This window comes from Macaca nemestrina, chromosome X (assembly GCF_043159975.1).
Source record: "Macaca nemestrina isolate mMacNem1 chromosome X, mMacNem.hap1, whole genome shotgun sequence".
In the NCBI taxonomy this organism is placed as follows: Eukaryota; Metazoa; Chordata; class Mammalia; order Primates; family Cercopithecidae; genus Macaca; species Macaca nemestrina.
In genome coordinates, this window is record NC_092145.1 from 64784197 (window position 1) to 64804994 (window position 20798).

The window sequence follows — 20798 nt, forward strand, 5'->3', positions numbered from 1 at the left end:
TAATGGATGATCTGATAACTCCCAGCAATATGTTTAAATCTTATTGTTATTTCTTGTTTCCATAGGGATAATCATTTTGGGGATGGGTTCCTTGTAGGGATAGAGGTACAATTACTGAAATGCTCTATTGCCACTGAAAGTTAAGTGATGAAAAATAGTAAACATCTAGCCCTCAATTTTATTCACGACTTACCTCATTCTCCGTTTTTTTTTTTTTTTTTTTTTTTTTTTTTAATTCAAGACACTGTATATTTCCACACAGTTTATCCCATTGAGATAAATGCAAGTTGAATGAAAAGTTTGAAGGCAAGAACTCTGTTTGGTTATCTTTGATAACTCCTTGGAACATAGTAAGAATTATGTGTTGACTGAAAAAAGGCTAATTCTACCAATCTCAACTCTAGTATTCTCTGAGCTTTTCATGGGGTGATTAGCATAAAGGGAGGTAAGTAAAATTTATAAAAATTAATAAATTCCAATTATGCTATAGCAGAATAAGCCCACTATAGCCTGGTTTTTTTGCTGTTTATAATTATAAATCCTGGACAAATTACAAAAAGCAAATACCAAAGACTGAAATGAAGTCACTGGGTTTCTACTGTTAGAAAAAGAAACACCTTCTTTAGATGTTTACACAGACAGAAAAATAATAACTCATTTATTGTGAGACACTGGTAAGTGCCACAACATAGGTTTTGAAACTTAAAATCCAGATAGCCTAATTTCAGAGCCCAGACTCTTAAATAGCAGTTAGATCTTCCTTTCTAGTCTTGTGGATCAAACAAAGAAAAAAGTAAAATGCACTTCATTTCTGCATCAAAAAACACAGAAAAAGAAAAGCAAGCTAGAATATTGTGAATGGCGAAGATTTTGCTTGTTTTGGTTTTTGGTTGGTGTTTGGTTCTTTTTCTCTCATGACTTTGCCCTGAGGGAATACTCTGGTCATTTATGCATTGGAGAAATAGTGCAGATGGCAAAAACTTTAAAAACAAATTTTCTTTTTTGTCATAATAACTTGGAAGAGGCCCCCCGAATGACCAGAGAGCCCCCGCACAGAGTTCCCACTGGGACACTGCCTAGTGGAGCTGTGGGAATGCAGACATCACCCTCTAGACCCAAGAATTCGGCAGAACCACTGGCAGTTTGCAATTCCAGCCTGGAAAGGACACAGACATTTAACTCTAACTCATGAGAGCAGCTACAGGGTCACCCTGCAAAGCCATAGGGGCAGAGCTGCCCAAGGTCTAGGGAGCCCACCCCTTGCACTAGTGTGCCCTGGATGTGGCCATGGAGTCTGGGATTATTCTGGAGCTTTAAGATTTAATGACTGCCCTGCAGGGGTTTCAGACTTGCATGGGGTTTGTTGCCCTTTTCTTTTTTATTTTATTTTATTTTACTTTACTTTATCTTATTTTTTTTTATTATACTTTAAGTTCTAGGGTACATGTGCACAACGTGCAGGTTTGTTACATATGTATACATGTGCCACGTTGGTGTACTGCACCCATTAACTCGTCATTTACATTAGGTATATCTCCTAATGCTATCTTTCCTCCCTTCCCCCTCCCCAAAATAGGATGTTTCCCTTCCTGTGTCCAAGTGATCTCATTGTTCAATTCCCACCTATGAGTGAGAACATGCAGTATTTGGTTTTCTGTTCTTGCGATAGTTTGCTGAGAATAATGGTTTCCAGCTGCATCCATGTCCCTACAAAGGACACAAACTCATCCTTTTTTATGGCTGCATTGTATTCCATGGTATATATGTGCCACATTTTCTTAATCCAGTCTGTCACTGATGGACATTTGGGTTGATTCCAAGTCTTTGCTATTGTGAATAGTGGCGTGATAAACATACGTGTGCATGTGTCTTTATAGCAGCATGACTTATAATCCTTTGGTATATCCCCAGTAACGGGATGGTTGGGTCAAATGGTATTTCTAGTTCTAGATCCTTGAGGAATTGCCACATTGTTTTCCACAATGGTTGAACTAATTTACAGTCCCACCAACAGTGTAAAAGTATTCCTATTTCTCCACATCCTCTCCAGCACCTGTTGTTTCCTGACATTTTAATGATTGCCATTGTAACTGGTGTGAGATGGTATCTCATTGTGGTTTTGATTTCCATTTCTCTGATGGTGAGTGATGATGAGCATTTTTTCATGTGTCTGTTGGCTGTATGAATGTCTTCTTTTGAGAAGTGTCTGTTCATACCCTTTGCCCTTTTCTTTTGGATGATTTATCCCTTTTGGAATGGGAATGTTTACTCAATGCTTGTACCACCATTGTGTCTGGGAAATAAATAACTAGGTTTTATGTGAAAGAATTGATGAGGTCGCTATGAAGACTGTTAAATTCCACCTTAGAAGTCAGTATCAGTTTCCAGATACATATGTGTATGGCCGTTCAAATAATTTAATAGTAGGTATTCCTTGGCTTCAAAGAGTGAGATAACTATTATATGCTTTTGCTCTCAAAATCATGTAGTGTATTGTCTGTAAGCTAGGAAGATCATACACTCAGGTTTACATGTAATATTTCTGATTTATGTCTTTTTTCCCAGCATGTTGTTTCGTTTTACTTTTGTTTTATACATTTTCATTTTTAATGAAGTATTATATTAAAAGTTGCATTAAAATAGTCTACAATGGATTCATTCGTTGTTTTTATTTATTTATTTATTTACTTGAAGACAGTCTTGCTCTTGCTCTGTCATCCAGCCTGGAGTGCAGTGGTGCGATCTTGCTCACTGTAGCCTCAACCTCCCAGGCTCAAGCTATCCTCTCACCTCAGCCTCCTGAGTAGCTGGGACTATAGGCATGTGCCATAACGTCTGGCTGATTTTTTTTTTTTTTTTTTTTTTTTTGTAGACATGAGGTGTCACCATTCCTCATTTAACAATGGAGTAAACAGACATTCAAGATGGCCGAATGGGAACAGCACTGGTCTGCAGCTCCCAGCGAGATTGACGCAGAAGGTGGGTGATTTCTGCATTTCCAACTGAGGTACCCGGTTTATCTCACTGGGCCTGGTTGGACAGTGGGTGTAGCCCAAAAGGGCGAGCTGAAGCAGGGTGGGGCATCACCTCTCCTGGGAAGTGCAAGGGTTCAGGGAATTTTTCCCCCTACCCAAGGGAAGCCGTGAGGGTCTGAGCCTAAGGAACTCTGGCATGGATGCTGCACTTGTCCCACGGTCTTTGCAACCCGCAAACCGGGCTATTCCCTTCAGTGACTACTCCACCAGGGCCCTGGGTTTCAAGCACAACACTGGGTGGCCAATTGGGCAGACACCGAACTAGCTGCAGGACTTTTTTTTCTTTTTTCCCCATACCACAGTGGCGCCTGGAATGCCAGTGAGACAGAACCTTTCACTCTCCTGGAAAGGAGGGCTGAAGCCAGGGAGCCAAGTGGTCTGGTTCAGCAGGTCCCACCTGCCAAAACTAAGATCCACTGGCTTGAAATTCTTGCTACCAGCACAGCAGAAATCTGAGATCCGCCCGGGATGGTCGAGCTTGGTGGTGGGGAGGGGTGTCCGCCATTGCTGAGGCTTGAGTAGGCAGTTTTAGGGCCACAGTGTAAACAAAGCTGCTGGGAAGTTCGAACTGGGCGGATCCCACTGCAGCTCAGCAACAATGCTGTGGCCAGACTGTCAGATTGCTCCTCTCTGGACAGGGCATCTCTGTAAAAAAGGCAGCAGCCCCAGTCAGGGGCTTAAAAGTCCCTGCCTGATGGCTCTGAAGACAGCAGCAGACCTCCCAGCAGAGTGTCTGATCTTTGCTAAGGGTCAGTCTGTCTCCTCAAGTGGGTCCCTGACCCCCGTGTGTACTGACTGGGAGACACCTCCCAGTTGGGACTGACAGACACCTCATACAGGAGAGCTCTGGTTAGCATCCGGCATATGCCCCACTGGGTCAAAGCTTCCAGAGGAAAGAACATGCAGCAATCTTTGCTGCTCTGCAGCCTCCACTGGTGATACCCAGGCAAACAGGGTCAGGAGTGGACCTCCAGCAAACTCCAGCAGACTGGCAGCAGAGGGACCTGACTGTTAGAAGGAAAAGAAACAAACAGAAAGGATTAGCACGTCCACTCAAAGACCCCATCCGAAGGTCACCAACATCAAAGACCAAAGGTAGATAAACCCACAAAGATGGGGAAAAACCAGTGCAAAAAGGCTGAAAATTCCAAAAGCCAGAATGCCTCTCCTCCTCCAAAGGCTCACAACTCATCTTCAGCAAGGGAACAAAACTGGACAGAGAATGAGTTTGACGACTGACAGAAGTAGACTTCAGAAGGTGGGTAATAACAAACAACTCCGAGCTAAAGGAGCATGTTCTAACTCAATGCAAGGAAACTAAGAACCTTGAAAAAGGTTAGTTGAATTGCTAACTAGAATAACCGATGTAGAGAAGAACATAAACGACCTGATGGAGCTGAAAAATACAGCACGAGAACTTTGTGAAGAACAAGTGTCAAGAGCCAAATCGATCAAGCAGAAGAAAGGATACCAGCAATTGAAGGTCAACTTAATGAAATAAAATGAGAAGACAAGATTAGAGAAAAAAAGAATAAAAAGGAATGAACAAAACCTCCAAGAAATATGGGACTATGTGAAAAGACCAAATATAAGTTTGATTGGTGTACCTGAAAGTGATGGGGAGAATGGAACCAAGTTAGAAAACATTCTTCAGGGTATTATCCAGGAGAACTTCCCCAACCTAGCAAGACAGGCCAACATTCAAATTCGAGAAATACAGAGAACACCACAAAGATAATCCTCGAGAAAGCAACCCCAAGACACATAATTGTCAGATTCACCAAGGTTGAAATGAAGGAAAAAAATGTTAAGGACAGTCAGAGAGAAAGGTTGGGTTGCTCACAAAGGGAAGCCCATCACACTAACAGCAGATCTCTCTGCAGAAACCCTACAAGCCAGAAGAGTGCGGGGGCCAATATTCAATGTTCCTAAAGAATTTTCAACCCAGAATTTCATATATAGGCAAACTAAGCTTCATAAGCAAAGAGGAAATAAAATTATTCACAGACAAGCAAATGCTGAGGCATTCTGCAACCACCAGACCTACTTTATAAGAGCTCCTGAAAGAAGCAGTAAACATGGAAAGGAACAACCATTACTAGCTACTGCAAAAACATGCCAAATTGTAAAGAACATTGACACTATGAAGAAATTGCATTAACTAATGGGCAAAACAACCAACTAGCATCATAATGACAGGATCAAATTCACACATAACAATATTAACCTTATATGTAAATGTGCTAAATGCCCCAATTAAAAGGCACAGACTAGCAAACTGTATAAAGAGTCAAGACCCATTGGTGTGCTGTACTCAGGAGACCCATCTCACGTGCAAAGACACACATAGGCTCAAAATAAAGGGATGGAGGAATATTTACCAAGCAAATGGAAAGCAAAAAAAAAGCAGGAGTTGCCATCCTAATCTCTGATAAAACAGATTTAAATGAAAAAAAAGATCAAAAGAGACAAAGAAGGGTGTTACATGATAGTAAAGGGAACAATGCAGCAAGAAGAGCTAACTATCCTAAATATATATGCACCCAATACAGGAGGACCAAGATTCATAAAGCAAGTTCTTAGAGACATACAAAGAGACTTAGACTCCCACACAATAACAGTGGGAGACTTTAACACCACACTGTCAATATTAGACAGATCAACAATACAGAAAATTAACAATGATATTCATGATTTGAACTCAGCTCTGGACCAAGTGGACCTAATAGACCTCTACAGAACTCTCCACCCTAAGTCAACAGAATAAACATTCTCCTCAGTACTTCATTGCACTTATTCTAAAATTGACCACATAATTGGAAGTAAAACACTTCTCAGCAAATGCAAAAGAATGGAAATCATAACAAACGGTCTCTCAGATCACAGTGCAATCAAATTAGAACTCAGGATTAAGAAACTCACTCAAAACCACACAAATACATGGAAACTGAACAACCTGCTCCTGAATGACTACTGTGTAAATAACAAAATTAAGGCAGAAATAAATAAGTTCTTTTAAGCCAATGAGAATGGAGATACAACGTACCAGAATCTCTGGGACACATTTAAAGCAGTGTTTAGAGGAAAATTTATAGCACTAAATGCCTACAAGAGAAAGCAGAAAAGATCTAAAATTGATACCCTAACATCAAAATTAAAAGAACTAGAGAAGCAACAGCAAACAAATTCCAAAGCTAGCAGAAGACATGAAATAACTAAGATCAGAGCTGAACTGAAGGAGATAGAGACACAAATAACCCTTCAACAAATCAATGAATCCAGGAGCTGCTTTTCTGAAAAAATCAACAAAATACATAGACCACTAGCCAGACTAATAAGAGAGAAGAATCAAATAGATGCAATAAAAAATGATATAGGGGATATCACCACTGATCCCACAGAAATAAAAACTACGATCAAAGAATACTATAAACACCTCTATGCAAATAAACTAGAAAATGTAGAAGAAACGGATAAATTCCTGGACACATACACCCTCCCAATTCTAAGTCAGGAAGAAGTCGAATCCCTGAATAGACCAATAACAAGTTCTGAAATTGAGGCAGTAATTAATAGCCTACCAACCAAAAAAGGTCCAGGATGAGATAGATTCACAGCTGAATTCTACCAGAGGAACAAAGAGGAGCTGGTGCCATTCCTTCTGAAAGTATTCCAAACAATAGAAAAAGAAGGAATCCTCCCTAACTCATTTTATGAGGCCATCATCATCCTGATACCAAAACCTGGCAAAGACAAAACAAAAAAAGAAAATTTCAGGCCAATATCCCTGATGTACATCGATGTGAAAATTGTGAAAAGAATACTGGCAGGCTGGGCGTGGTGGCTCATGCCTGTAATTCCAGCACTTTGGGAGGCTGAGGCAGGCAGATCGCGAGGTCAGGAGATTGAGACCATCCTGGCTAACATGGTGAAACACTGTCTATACTAAAAAAATAATAAAATAAAATAAAATATTAGCCAAGCATGGTGGTGGGCACCTGTAGTCCCAGCTACTCGGGAGGCTGAGGCAAGAGAATGGTGTGAACCCAGGAGGCAGAATTTGCAGTGAGCCGAGATCACGTGACTGCACTTGAGACTGGGCAACAGAGCGACATTCGGTCTAAAAAAACAAACAAACAAAAAAGGAATACTAGCAAACCGAATCCAGCAGCACATCAAAAAGCTTATCCACCACAATCAAGTTGGCTTCGTCCCTGGGAAACAAGGTTGGTTCAACATGAGCAAATCAATAAATGTAATCCATCATATAAACAGAACCAATGACAAAAACCACATGATTATCTCAATAGATGCAGAGAAGGCCTTCAATAAAATTCAACACTCCTTCATGCTAAAAACTCTCAATAAATTCCGTATCGATGGAATGTATCTCAAAATAGTAAGAGCTATTTATGACAAACCCACAGCCAATATCATACTGAATGGGCAAAAACTGGAAGCATTCCCTTTGAAAACTGGCACAAGACAAGGATGCCCTCTCTCACCACTCCTACTCAACATAGTATTGGAAGTTCTGGCCAGGACAATCAAGCAAGAGAAAGAAATAAAGGGTATTCAAATAGGAAGAGAGGAAGTGAAATAGTCTCTGTTTGCAGATGACATGATTGTGTATTTCAAAAACCCCATCATCTCAGCCCCAAACCTCCTTAAGCTGATAAGCAATTTCAGCAAAGTCTCAGGATACAAAATCGATGTGCAAAAATCACAAGCATTCCTATACATCAATAACAGACAGCCAAATCATGAGTGAACTCCCATTCACAATTGCTACACAGAGAAAAAAATACCTAGGAATACAACTTACAAAGGATGTGACGGACCTCTTCAAGGAGAACTACAAACCACTGCTCAAGGAAATAAGAGAGGACACAAGCAAATGAAAAAAAAAAAAAAAAACTCATCAGCACCCATCAACTCGTCATTTACATCAGGTATAACTCCCAATGCAATCCCTCCCCCCTCCCCCCTCCCCCCTCCCCCCTCCCCATGATAGGCCCCAGTGTGTGATGTTCCCCTTCCCGAGTCCAAGTGATCTCATTGTTCAGTTCCCACCTATGAGTGAGAACATGCGGTGTTTGGTTTTCTGTTCTTGTGATAGTTTGCTAAGAATGATGGTTTCCAGCTGCATCCATGTCCCTACAAAGGACACAAATTCATCCTTTTTTATGGCTGCATAGTATTCCATGGTGTATATGTGCCACATTTTCTTAATCCAGTCTGTCACTGATGGACATTTGGGTTGATTCCAAGTCTTTGCTATTGTGAATAGTGCCGCAATAAACATACGTGTGCATGTGTCTTTATAGCAGCATGATTTATAATCCTTTGGGTATATACCCAGTAATGGGATGGCTGGGTCATGGCACAAGTATACATATGTAACAAACCTGCACATTATGCACATGTACCCTAGAAATCAAAGTATAATAATAAAAAAAAAAAAAAGAAAACACACACACACACACACACACACACACACACAAAAGAAAGATACCAGTTTTCCTGTGGACCAAAAACCCAATCTCCTTTGAACTCTATCCTGGATGACCCCGGACAGTATCTTCTTACTTGCAGTACAGCCAGGAATCTGCCTCAAGACCTCTTCAAAATGATGTAAGGCACAAAGAAACATGCTCAGGGGATGCCTCTCCAGAGGCCAGAGGGCTGGACAGGCTTATCTTCGAAGTACATCTAGTCCCCTCTCTTGGGTTCTTCACAGTTAGATATCTTGCGACACCTAATACTTAGCTAATTGTAAACAGAGATCATTATCATATTATTAACCTAGCCTTTCACAAATAGCTGTGATAACTAAAACAGTTTATATGATATATTAAACTTTAATAAAATATATATAGCCCATCAAAAAAAAAAAAAAAAAACATTCCACGCTCATGGATAGGAAGAATCAATATCGTGAAAATGGCCATACTGCCCAAAATAATGTATAGGTTCAATGCTATTCCCATCACGCTACCACTGAGTTTCTTCACAGAATTTGAAAAAACTACTTTAAACTTCATATGGAATCAAAAGAGAGCCCACATAGCCAAGACAATCCTGGGCAAGAAGAAAAAAGCTGGAGGCATCACACTACCTGACTTCAAACTATACTACAGGGCTACAGTAACCATAACTGGTTATGGTACCAAACATGGTACTGGTACCAAAACAGATATATAGACCAATGGAACCGACTGGAGGCCTCAAAAATAATGCCACACAGATATAACCATTTGATCTTTGACAAACCTGACACACATAAGCAATGGGGAAAAGATTCCCTATTTAATAAATGGTGTGGGGAAAACTGGCTAGCCACATGCAGAAAACAGAAACTGGACCCCTTCCTTATACCTTTTACAAAAATCAACTCAAGATAGATCAAAGACTTAAATGTAAGACTTAGGACCATAAAAATCCTAGAACAAAACCTGAACAATACCATTCAAGACATAGGCATGGGCAAAGACTTCATGTCTAAAACACCAAAAGCCAAAATAGACGAATGGCATCTAATTAAACCAGAAAGCTTCTGCACAGCAAAAGAAACTATCATCAGAGTGAACAGGCAACCTACAGAATGGGAGAAAATTTTTGCAACCTATCCATCTGACAAAGGGCTAATATCCAGAATCTACAAAGAACTTAAACAAATTTAGAAGAAAAAAAAAAAACATCAAAAAGTGGGCAAAGGATATGAACAGACACTTCTCAAAAGAAGACATTTATGCAGCCAACACATACATGAAAAAATGCTCATCATCACTCGCCATCAGAAAAATGCAAATCAAAACCACAATGAGATACCATCTCACACCAGTTAGAATGGCGATCATTAAAAACTCAGGAAACAACAGGTGCTGGAGAGGATGTGGAGAAATAGGAACACTTTTACACTGTTGGTGGGACTGCAAACTAGTTCAACCATTGTGGAAGACAGTGTGGTGATTCCTCAAGGATCTAGAACTGGAAATACCACCATTTGACCCAGTTATCACACCATTTGACCCAGTTATCACATTACTGGGTATATACCCAAAGTATTATAAATCATTCTATGATAAAGACACATGCACACATATGTTTACTGCAGCACTATTCACAATAGCAAAGACTTGGTACCAACCCAACTGTCCATCAATGATAGACTAGATTAAGAAAATGTGGCACATATACACCATGGAATACTATGCAGCCATAAAAAGGGATGAGTTCATGTCCTTTGTAGGGACATGGATGCAGCTGGAAACCATCATTCTCAGCAAACTATCACAAGATCAGAAAACCAAGCACCACATGTTCTCACTCATAATTGGGAATGGAACAATGAGAACACATGGACACAGGGAGGGGAACATCACACACCAGGGCCTGTTGTGAGGTGGGGTCTTAGGGGAAGGATAACATTAGGAGAAATACCCAATGTAGGTGATGGGTTGATGGATGCAGCAAACCACCAGGGCATGTGTATACCTATGTAACAAAACTGCATGTTCTGCACATGTAATTCAGAACTTAAAAGTATAATTAAAAAATTGGAGTAAACAATAAATATATACAAACTGCATTAGATTGAATTGATTATATTATTCAACTCGATACATATTAAAACTGCTTTTTGATTGGAGAAGTTCATACATGTCAAAATTTTCAATAATCTGATATCAGAAAGTTTTATTATAACATCTTGTTTTTGATATATAAAACAAAAAGACTGTATCAAAGGGTTACAATAACTATAACAAGATTCCTATGCTCTCTATTTTTTATTTATTTTCATTTTTAGATTAGTGGCACAATGGAGAAATATTATGTCCAAGGTTTTTGTTACTGTTTATTATATAATTAGAAATAATTGTTACATTGAACAGTAGTATTGCTCAGTTTAGCTAGTACCAAGTTTGTAAAATCCTTCAACAACATAAATATACCATGTTGATGGTGCTGGTATATTAATAATATGTCATTGATTAGTTATTACAAAGAAACAAAGTCATTTTAAAATACCCCAAAGGTTACAAGTTAAATCCTATTCATTTCTCATACTCTTAAGAATTCCGGTCAATCATTGATCTGAAGACATTGTGAAACTTTGGGTTACTACAGTTGGCAAGGAGACAGTTAGGTCTAGAATTTAGACGCTTGGCAGGGTTCAGAAACTAATTTTTGTGAACTGAAATTGCCATTTAAAAATGTTCTTTATTCATTTGAATGCATTTAGAGATGCCCTTTCTCACTGCTTCTCATTCCTATGATAAATGATATGTTGGCTTCCTCTAGAATATATGGAAGTTTCTATTATTACATTTGTTTATTTAACCTACTAAAGCAATAAGGCATGAAAAGGTCTTCTGTCCTATGCTTCAGTGGCATTATTATTTATAAGCACATCTCTAGTGGTGTGATGTCAATGAAATCATTATTTGGCTATTACTGTTCTCCAATAATTAGTTCACAGCAAAATAAGTATAATTTAAAATATATAGTTTTGGCCGGGCGCGGTGGCTCAAGCCTGTAATCCCAGCACTTTGGGAGGCCGAGGCGGGCGGATCACAAGGTCAGGAGATCGAGACCACAGTGAAACCCCGTCTCTACTAAAAATACAAAAAATTAGCCGGGCGCGGTGGCGGGCGCCTGTAGTCCCAGCTACTCAGGAGGCTGAGGCAGGAGAATGGCAGGAACCCGGGAGGCGGAGCTTGCAGTGAGCCGAGATCGCGCCACTGCACTCCAGCCTGGGCAACAGCGTGAGACTCCGTCTCAAAAAAAAAAATAAATAAATAAATAAAAATAAAATATATAGTTTTAAAATACAAGGAAAAAAGAATAAATTCTCGATACATCTCTTGCCTAAAATACTTTTAAAATGTTCTTCTTTTAAAATGTTCTTTCTTTCTTTTGAGAATTTAGGCTTAAAAAGATGTTTCATTCTAAATCCCAGCATAAGCTGGCTATAATGATTAGGGTACACATGTAAAATCTGGATTTTTCTAAGGATTGCAATGGGACCCTCCTCTAACTTGAAACAGTATGTATGTATGTTGGAATTTCTAGCTTTGGCAAAACTTTATCTTGGAATACCACAAACTTTGTCGGTACAAGATTCCTGTAGACAAAGAAGAAAATGGGCAGGACATAGACACATATCATCGATAATCTAACCTGTCACAGAAGGAGCTCTTTGGCACAATATACGGCAACAGAATTACCTTTGTACCATCCCACTGAGGGATATAATTTCCTGTCTGAGGAACTGCTGTGAGAGGTGATACATTCAATGTTGCAGATGTTCCACATTCAAACATACAGGGTAGATTTCACAAAAGCTAACTCTAACAATGAATCTGTTATTATAAATGAAGGATCACGATATGTTCATTTCATGCCAAAAATATCATTTTTGATTGCCATCTCAAATAACTAAGAAAAAAGTGAAATAGTATTATCTTTGATGGACAGTAGGGGGGAAGAGTCTTAGCTTCGTTAATTGAAAGCAGCTAAGTTTTACAGACCGTCTATTTTATTAGCTGCAAAATTATGAATTCCACTTACAAAAATTTTGGAATGTCAGGGAAAGATGAATCATATCTGACTCTAGAGATTATTATAATTAAGTCAGAAGTATACGCAAGACTTATCATAGGCATTTATTTATAAACAGATAATTAAAATTTATAGAAATTTTCTTGGAAAGCTATACAATTTCCCATAATTATCTTATACAGTGGTTTATTGAATGTCTTCATAATTATTCTATGTTACAGTTAACACCTTAAGTTAATTTCCTTAGTTTCTTTTATCCTGGAAGTTGGTCACTTGACCAAATAAAATCCTGATTTTTTCAGGTACTTTCATAATCATAAAATACTGATTTGGGAAAAATAACTTTGGTATTATAATATTCATGAACATTGACAACAGCTGCTTTTAGAGTCTCTTGAATTATTGTAATCATTTTGTTTATTAAAGGTCAAATTATTCTCTGAGATCTTTATGAAATACCCATACTGTGTAAAAATACCATGGTTACCTTATCAACTGTGATTCTGCTTTCATAGTGATGATTCTGCTAACACACTACATTAACTAGGAAGTAAAGCTTTTCTTGTTGGATTATTGGGTTTTCTGTCTCTAATATATACACACAAACACATACACACAAATGCATGCACATACACTCCTGTTATGAATCAAACCCATTACTGCTCTTCTGTTAAGTAGACTACTTAACATGGTTGGCAAAAAGGAGGATGGAAAAGAATTTCTAACATTACCTCACATGTTTCTATTAAAATTTTAATTACTTCATAGTTGTGCATGTTATTCTAATTCAATACAATATTTTGCTTGTTACTATAATTTTAGATTCTTAATTCTTTAAAGTTTTCATAAGCATATTATATAAAACTTAATGATTATCTGAGGAAAAATCAGAAAACTGAGGATATCTTTAAGAATAAAATAGTAAAAGTTTATATTATGATGTAGAGGTAAAAATTAATGTTCATATAAGTGCTTTATATTAAATTTAGAGTAGCATGCAAAAAGAGCCCCTTTTTATACCTTTTACAAAATTATCATTGATTTCAATACTTCCTTATTAAACTTTTTCTAAATTATATTTTCAAAAGCTAAAGAAAGAACTTTAAGATACTTTAGGCTGTCTTTAGGATAATAAGGGGAAAAATAGCATTTCTGAAAAGATAGTAAAAGTAAAAATAAACTATAAATTATAACTTTTTCATCATATTATATAATAAGCCAAGAAATAAATCTCTGTTCAGGATTTTAATATTTGAGAACTCCCTGCTCTATAACATGAATAATTATCCTATAAAAAACAATCATTTATTATACATTGGTATAACAAGGAATTACAGGTTGTAACATATAGACTATCTAGTAGAAAAATGCTGGTCACCCATTGTTATTGTTTGTTTTATATAAAGAAATGCAAATTTAAAAGTCCAAATACCACCTGTATCATTGAAGTAACGAAAATTGCTAAAATAAGATTAAAACATTATTGAAAGTGAAAGTGAGCTCACAACAGGTTTAAATAGTTATGTTCTAAATCATATTTATCACATTTCCAATTTGCATTTTATAGAAAGCATTAAGTGTCATTCCAGATTAGACTTTTGGACTATCCAACCTGTTATTTGGCCTGTACAAACGATAGCAAAACTATATCAGGAAAGACCCTGTTTGACCTCATAGATTTCTTCCTTGATGGTTTCAGCCAGTGAATTTTACTTTTCCTTTAAAATTGATCTTAGCTTAGTTACCTATAATTTTTTGAAGTCCTTTTGAATTATGTTTCAGTGTGTTCTATATCATGAGGTTCTAAAAGCACAAAGTAACCATCCATAACTCCTTAAATAATCAATTATAATTGTATGCCTTCTCATGTGACAAACCACATTATTTGATTTACCTTCAGTTACCTTCTACCTGTTGCAAAAGATATGACATCTTTCTAGTAAATCCACGTTACCTTACTCTTATTTTCCTCATTTTACCACGATGAACGAAAAAAGCCAAAAGGTAAATGGCAGATTTTTAACAGTAAATACATATACACAAAGCACCATTTCTTAAAAAAAAATTATAATAAAAGTGCCTAGGTCCTTGAAATATAATAGGTGAAATATAAATAGAACTAAATTTGATCAAACGTAAGAGTTGGGAGTATTTGAAAATCGAAAACCAATGTTTTAAGTGACCCAGTATAAACTTACTGAAGTGACTAAATCATGGCACACAAAGTATGCCCCTGCTAGCTAAGGAGATTATAGATAGATCAAATATATTATTTGCCTTAGTGTTCATTTAATAAAATATCCAGGAAAATTCCACTCCCATGTTTTCCCTTTATTGCGATACACTGCATACATTAGAACATGTTATAATACATGTAAAAGGCATTCTTGTCTTAATAAATAAGCTAAAGTAAAATCCCTGGTATTGTATATCTAGTATAGTTTGAGATATATGAAAGAACACGAGTGAAGATATCCTTTATGACTACATTGTTTATAAATGTGCTCTTATGCCAGAGGATTAAGAAACATTGAAATGACATCCCATTCTATGAATATCTTTAATATGAAATTCTTGAAGTACACACTGATGAATCTCACTTTTACATCAATCAAGAGAAACAGACATAGTGAGGGGCTGGGTGGAGGGATCACTGAAAAGAACAACTTTATTCATAACCAGTTATGTCTTATTCCTTATTAGAGCCACCCTATGGACTTTCTATTTAATAACCTACCTCTTTTGACTGTGTATTTTCCTCATTCCAAATAGATTAATAAAAATGTATCTAAAACAACCACCACATGTTTTCACTCATAAGTGGGAGTTGAACATTGAGAACACAGGGACACAGGGAGGGGAACATCACACACCAGGGCCTGTTGGGAGGTCGGGGACAAGGGGAGGGAGAACATTAGGACAAATATCTAATGCATGCAGGGCTTAAAACCTAGATGATGGGTTGATAGGTGCAGCAAACCACCATGACACATGTATACCTATGTAACAAACCTGCACATTCTGCAATGTATATGTATGTAACAAACCTGCATATTGTACATATGTATCCCAGAACTTAAAGCAAAATTTAAAAAGAAACTTATGTAAGAAAACACAGGAAAATATCTTCATTATACCTAGGCAATGACAGACTTCTTAAATAAGGCACAAAGAGCACAACTCATAAAGGAAAACTGATAAATTTGCATATAATAACATTTGAAATTTTGTATGACAAAAGACACCATAAACAAACTAGAAACACATGCACAAATTGGAAGAATTTTGCAGTTCATATAGCAAAATAATTGTAATAGAATTTATGAAGAACTGCCACTAGATAAATAAGGCAAAGCAGAAAGGAAAAATGAAGCAATTGATTTCAACAGAAGAGGAAAAAATGGGTGGCAAAAGAAAAATATGTAAAAGTGTTCAATTTTGCTATCAATCAGACAAATGCAAATGAAAGCCATAATGGTAATCTGTTTTATACCTATTGGCTTGAGAAAAATTGAAAATTGATATTATGTATTGGTAAAAGTGTAGAGGAACAGAAATTCTTGTACACTTCTGGAAATATAAATGACTCCCAATACTTTGGCAGAAAAAAAAAAAGGAAAAAGAAAAAATCCTAACCAAGATATTCTCAATGCTATCTTCACCTTTTCACTTCTACAAGACCATTGTTTCAGAAACTCTTTATCAGGTTTTACATAGTTCTCAAACTCAAATAACATGGAATTGGTGGTTAAGTTTTCCAAACTTAGTTCCTTTAGAAAATTATCCCCATTTCTCTCCACAAAGCGAAGAAGATTATAGCTTCCTAAATTTCTCTTAAAAAAAAAAAATAGGCATAAAGAAGCTACAACTTCAAAGTGGTTAAAGCCTGGCGGAATCACAAACACATTTAGTCATCTTTTTATATGAAAAAAAAATACATTTATTTGACAAAAACTTCAACAATAAAAATTCTGTTGTATATAGTTCTTAATTTAACTAAACAACTGCTTCTTCTCCATGTTTGTAGCACAAAACCAAGAACAGTTCTCCCCAATTTCTTTCAATATAATACAGTTAAAGCTGGAACACAACTGTAGACCACAATTCACCATTATAAAGTGCACAATGGAAATGGACAAATACCACTGTAATCCCAACAGATTCACCTTTGAGTAAGTTTTACAGCAGCAATGATTTTACAATGATTCCACAGTCATTTTACAATAATAATCAAGTTATTAATAAACAAGTACTCCAATAATCATTCTACAGGAACAGTCCAAGTGGCCTCAGCCTCTAGAAACAAGAAGAAACAAGCCTCTGACATTGTCTGTAAGAGCCTAAACAATAAGAAACTTCCTTTTTCAGACTTCAGCACTAAAGTTGCAATTAACTTCATTTTCAACTGAGAAAGAGAAAAGCCTGAGTCCTAAGACCTGTCAGACGTAAAAGTTAGAAAGCTAGAGGACAAAGTAGTAAGGGTCCAGAAAAGTGTGTATAGAAATAATCTAGGCTGAGTCTAGAAATCTTCCCACCCAGATAGCAAACTTCCTTTCCTTGAATAAGAGCCTTCTGTGTATCCATATGCAGAAAATGCTTTTTGCCAGGCACTATAAACAAAATGGTTTGGGCGTTTCCTTGAGTGTTTACAGGTCCCCCTCAGTAAGGTTATGATGAGTATTTTTATACCACTTCCTTCTAAATGCCCCTGGATCCATGTATGTCTTAGAAACCTCAACTCCTTCCTACTTTATTTCAGAAACAGCAGTTTGGGAATGTGGGCCTGTTTCCTTTCTGGTAATATGGAAACTTATAATAAGTACAGTAATAACTCATGACTATTGTTTGTTAAGATGCCTGAAGAAGATACAGTATCTTATATTTAAAATTGCCAATAATTTGATAACAATATAAAAAATGGGTCCCAGAAGTAGAAAAATCATGATCTGTTTCACATTAGAGCAGAATCAGAATCAGGCTAGAGTCCAATTTATAGCCCCAGATTCCTCAGGTTTTAGCTCCCTAAAAGCAGAGAAGTAAAATTACAGCTCTCTGGGGTAGTATCTTTCTGTTCCTATCCTAGTGAAAATCTGCCTGTACTTGTGAAAAAGCTGCCTTTATAAGACAATAGGATTATTCTCACACAGGACGGGTCTGAAGCTTTTAACATTCCTACCCCAATCTTTACCAAACCAATAATTTTAAAAGGAAAAATACATAAATGTATTAAAAAGATAAAAGCAAAATAATAGAATACCCGGAACTACTTTATTTTTTTGCTGACATGTTCTATATTGATTACTTTTCTTTCTTTTTAAATTGTCTTCCTTTGGTTTCTTCAAGGGAATTTTTTTATCAGGTTTTTTTTTTTTTTTTTTTGCTATTTTTTGTTATGTTTTTACTTTGATGATTAAAATCAATAAAAAGTATTCTCTAAAACCAACTAACCAACAACCAATAAGATAAAATTAACATTTGGAATTTTCTTACCTTTACTCAGACTTTTCACTGCTCAAAGCAGGAAGAGTTCACCTTTATCCAAGAAAATGTTCATGAATTTACTGTACTTCGGCTCTCAAAGTCAACCCCCTGCAAAGAATCACTACTTCTTCCAAACTGGCCAATAAATTGCACAAAGAGGAACATAAGAGTTGAAAGCTTCAGAAAACTCCAACAATAAAATGAGGGATGTTATAGCCATTTTTATAGAGGCTTTCTTTTCTATGATTCATACTAATAAACAGGGAAGATTACAGAGAGGGAGAAAGAGGGGTGACTTACTATATGTAGCAACCCTGGGATTAAGAAAGTTGACCAGAAAGCCAAAAACATTTGTCTCTGAAATCTCAGCTTGATGTTTAATCTCAGATGTATTAGTCTGACGGTCTAAAGAATTCAAATCCAGGGGGATGGAGAGTAAGAGATCTTTGCTACAGTGTTCATCATGATGGCACCTTAATGTCTTTCACCTGGAAACACTGAAATATCTGACAGAATTTAGTCCCAATAATTAAGATTGGTTCTCATAAAACCACTAGAAAGAAAGATGCTCTATAAAAGGTAAGTATACAAATAAGTCAGGGTGAACATAAACAGGTTTACCACAGTAGATAAGGGACTGACTACTTGGGTTTTTGGGACATCATCAATCATGGATTAGACTCTTGCTTCTTCTCTAGCTCCAGCTCGGCAGCCCTTTGTACCGCTGCATCGACTAGCAGCTGGAAGCTGCTGAAGTCGGCGTACTCCACTGTTGACACAGGTTCTGGAGAAGACAAGGACGTGATGTTAGAAACCTTGACCTTTTTCTTTGGTTGGGCTATCATGGTGAGCTTCTGGCTAGGGGCCGACCCTGGCTCTGGTATCTTCTCTCCTGACATCTGGCCTTTTGGCGAGGACCGCAGGGGCAGGCTTTGTACATTGTCTGAACCACGGGGCCCTGACTTGGCCGGCACAGACGCATCGGTGCTCCGCAGGTGGGTGGCATGGGCATCTTTGCCCGTTTTGTGGCCACCAATGGGGTCGTTTCCACGCCGTTGCAGCATATCCGGGAGAATGCGTCTGCGAGCATTGATGAACCAGTTAGAAATCTGCGACAAAGACAAATTGGTCTTCTTTGACAGCATTCGCTTCTCCGCTTCTGAAGGGTAGGCCCTAAACCGATGCTTATACATCCAGTCACGGAGGATCTTAACGGACTCTGCTGGTAAGTATCCCTTGCGCTTCTTCTTGTGCTCTGGTAAGGCAGGAACTTTGCCTGTATCTGCGTTATTTCTCAACATGATTGAGGTGTCTTGGGCTGGGCTTTGGGTCTTCGCCGGGCTGTCTTTTTTTGCCCGCCGGCTGTCTTTTTCCACCCGGCTTCGGGTCTCGGCCGGGCCGTCCGCAGCGGCCTCCATATTCAAAGAGGCTTATCTTTACTGTATTGAGAATCACAGACAACTAAGTTAGGACAAAGGTAGGTTTGGGAGAGCCACTTTAGAAAGCATAGGCAAGTCTCCAAGGGGAAGTCTCACCTGTTGTTTCGGAGGAAGAAAAACAGCGTTGCTAACAGAGTTGCTAAGAGCACAGTTAGTTATCTCAGTGACGTCACATCCTTTATTCTCCACGCCGCCCCTCCCCCACACTCCGGACTTCCCCTTTTCCCATTGTTCTTGCGTATTTTCTGTAACTTCCAATGCACTTGATTTTATGCAGTTTATAGCTCTCCAGAGTTTTCTCTGCTGTTGTCACCAGTTTCCACTAACTGACGAACTCTATTTCTATTAGTGTAAATACGCCTATCACTTTCTTCCTATTTGATTTTACTCTGGTATTATTCTTCCCTCTTATTACTTTTAATTGTCTCACTGGCTCATCTAGATATATCAGGAACAAATTGTTGGTTAGCTACTAACCTCAATAAAAGAGTGTAACTACTGTACTTTGACTCCTCTCTTCCATTCTTCCACGTTCAAAGCAGATATTAATAATCATTTTGAACTAGACTTTTGCTTTTGATGCCTTGCTGCTTAAATTTTTCTTCTCTATGGCCTTAAAATCTTTGTCTTTTTTTTTTTTTTTTTCTTTGATACGGAGTCTCCCTCTGTCGCCCAGGTTGGAGTGCAGTGGCAGAGTGGCAGCATCTTGGCTCACTGCAACCTCCGCCTCCTGGGTTCAAGCGATTCCCCTGCCTCAGCCTCCCAAGTAGCTAATTGTGGTGCCTGTCACTACGCCCGGCTAATTTTTTGTATTTTTGGTACAGGTGGGGTTTCACCATATTAGCCGTGATGATCTCCATCTCCTGACCTCGTTATCCACCTGCCTTGGCCTCCGCCTCCCAAAGTGCTGGGATTACAGGCGTGAGGCCCAGCGCCCAGCCAAAATCTTTGTCTTTTGAATGACTTTGCTATTGCCTGTCAGTACCACTGAGGTCTTCCTGTCTCTTCCTTGGACTCGGATATCTAGTTGTGATGTATCTCTTTAAACTTCAGTCAGAAATTGAGGGATCTTTTAGCAATGTGGAATAAGTGGAATAAGATAGAATTCAAGAAATAATGGTGATCACAGAGAGTTTATTTAAATATTTATTTTTAAAATTATTATTATTATTATTATTATTATTTTGAGATGAAGCCTCGCTCTGTCACCCGGGTTGGAGTGTAGTAGTGGCACAATCTCAGCTCACTGCAACCTCAACCTCTCAGGTTCAACTGATTC

The 20798-nt window shown here is 37.9% G+C and overlaps 1 protein-coding gene across 1 annotated transcript; it reads right to left on the reverse strand.

Annotated features, from left to right (window-relative positions):
* Nucleotides 1-18264: 18264 nt before the first annotated feature.
* LOC105487997 (TGFB induced factor homeobox 2 like X-linked) lies at nt 18265-19694 on the reverse strand. Its single transcript, XM_011751647.2, has 2 exons — nt 19616-19694; nt 18265-19519 (listed from the first exon to the last, which is right to left on the reverse strand). The coding sequence occupies exon 2, from the start codon at nt 19496-19498 to the stop codon at nt 18749-18751; it is 750 nt and encodes a 249-aa protein (XP_011749949.2). The 5' UTR covers nt 19499-19519; nt 19616-19694; the 3' UTR covers nt 18265-18748.
* Nucleotides 19695-20798: the final 1104 nt, after the last annotated feature.

What these genes read in the sequence shown, in the direction of transcription:
- LOC105487997 (XM_011751647.2), bottom strand. Translation starts at nt 19,498, where the DNA reads ATGGAGGCCGCTGCGGACGGCCCGGCCGAGACCCGAAGCCGGGTGGAA.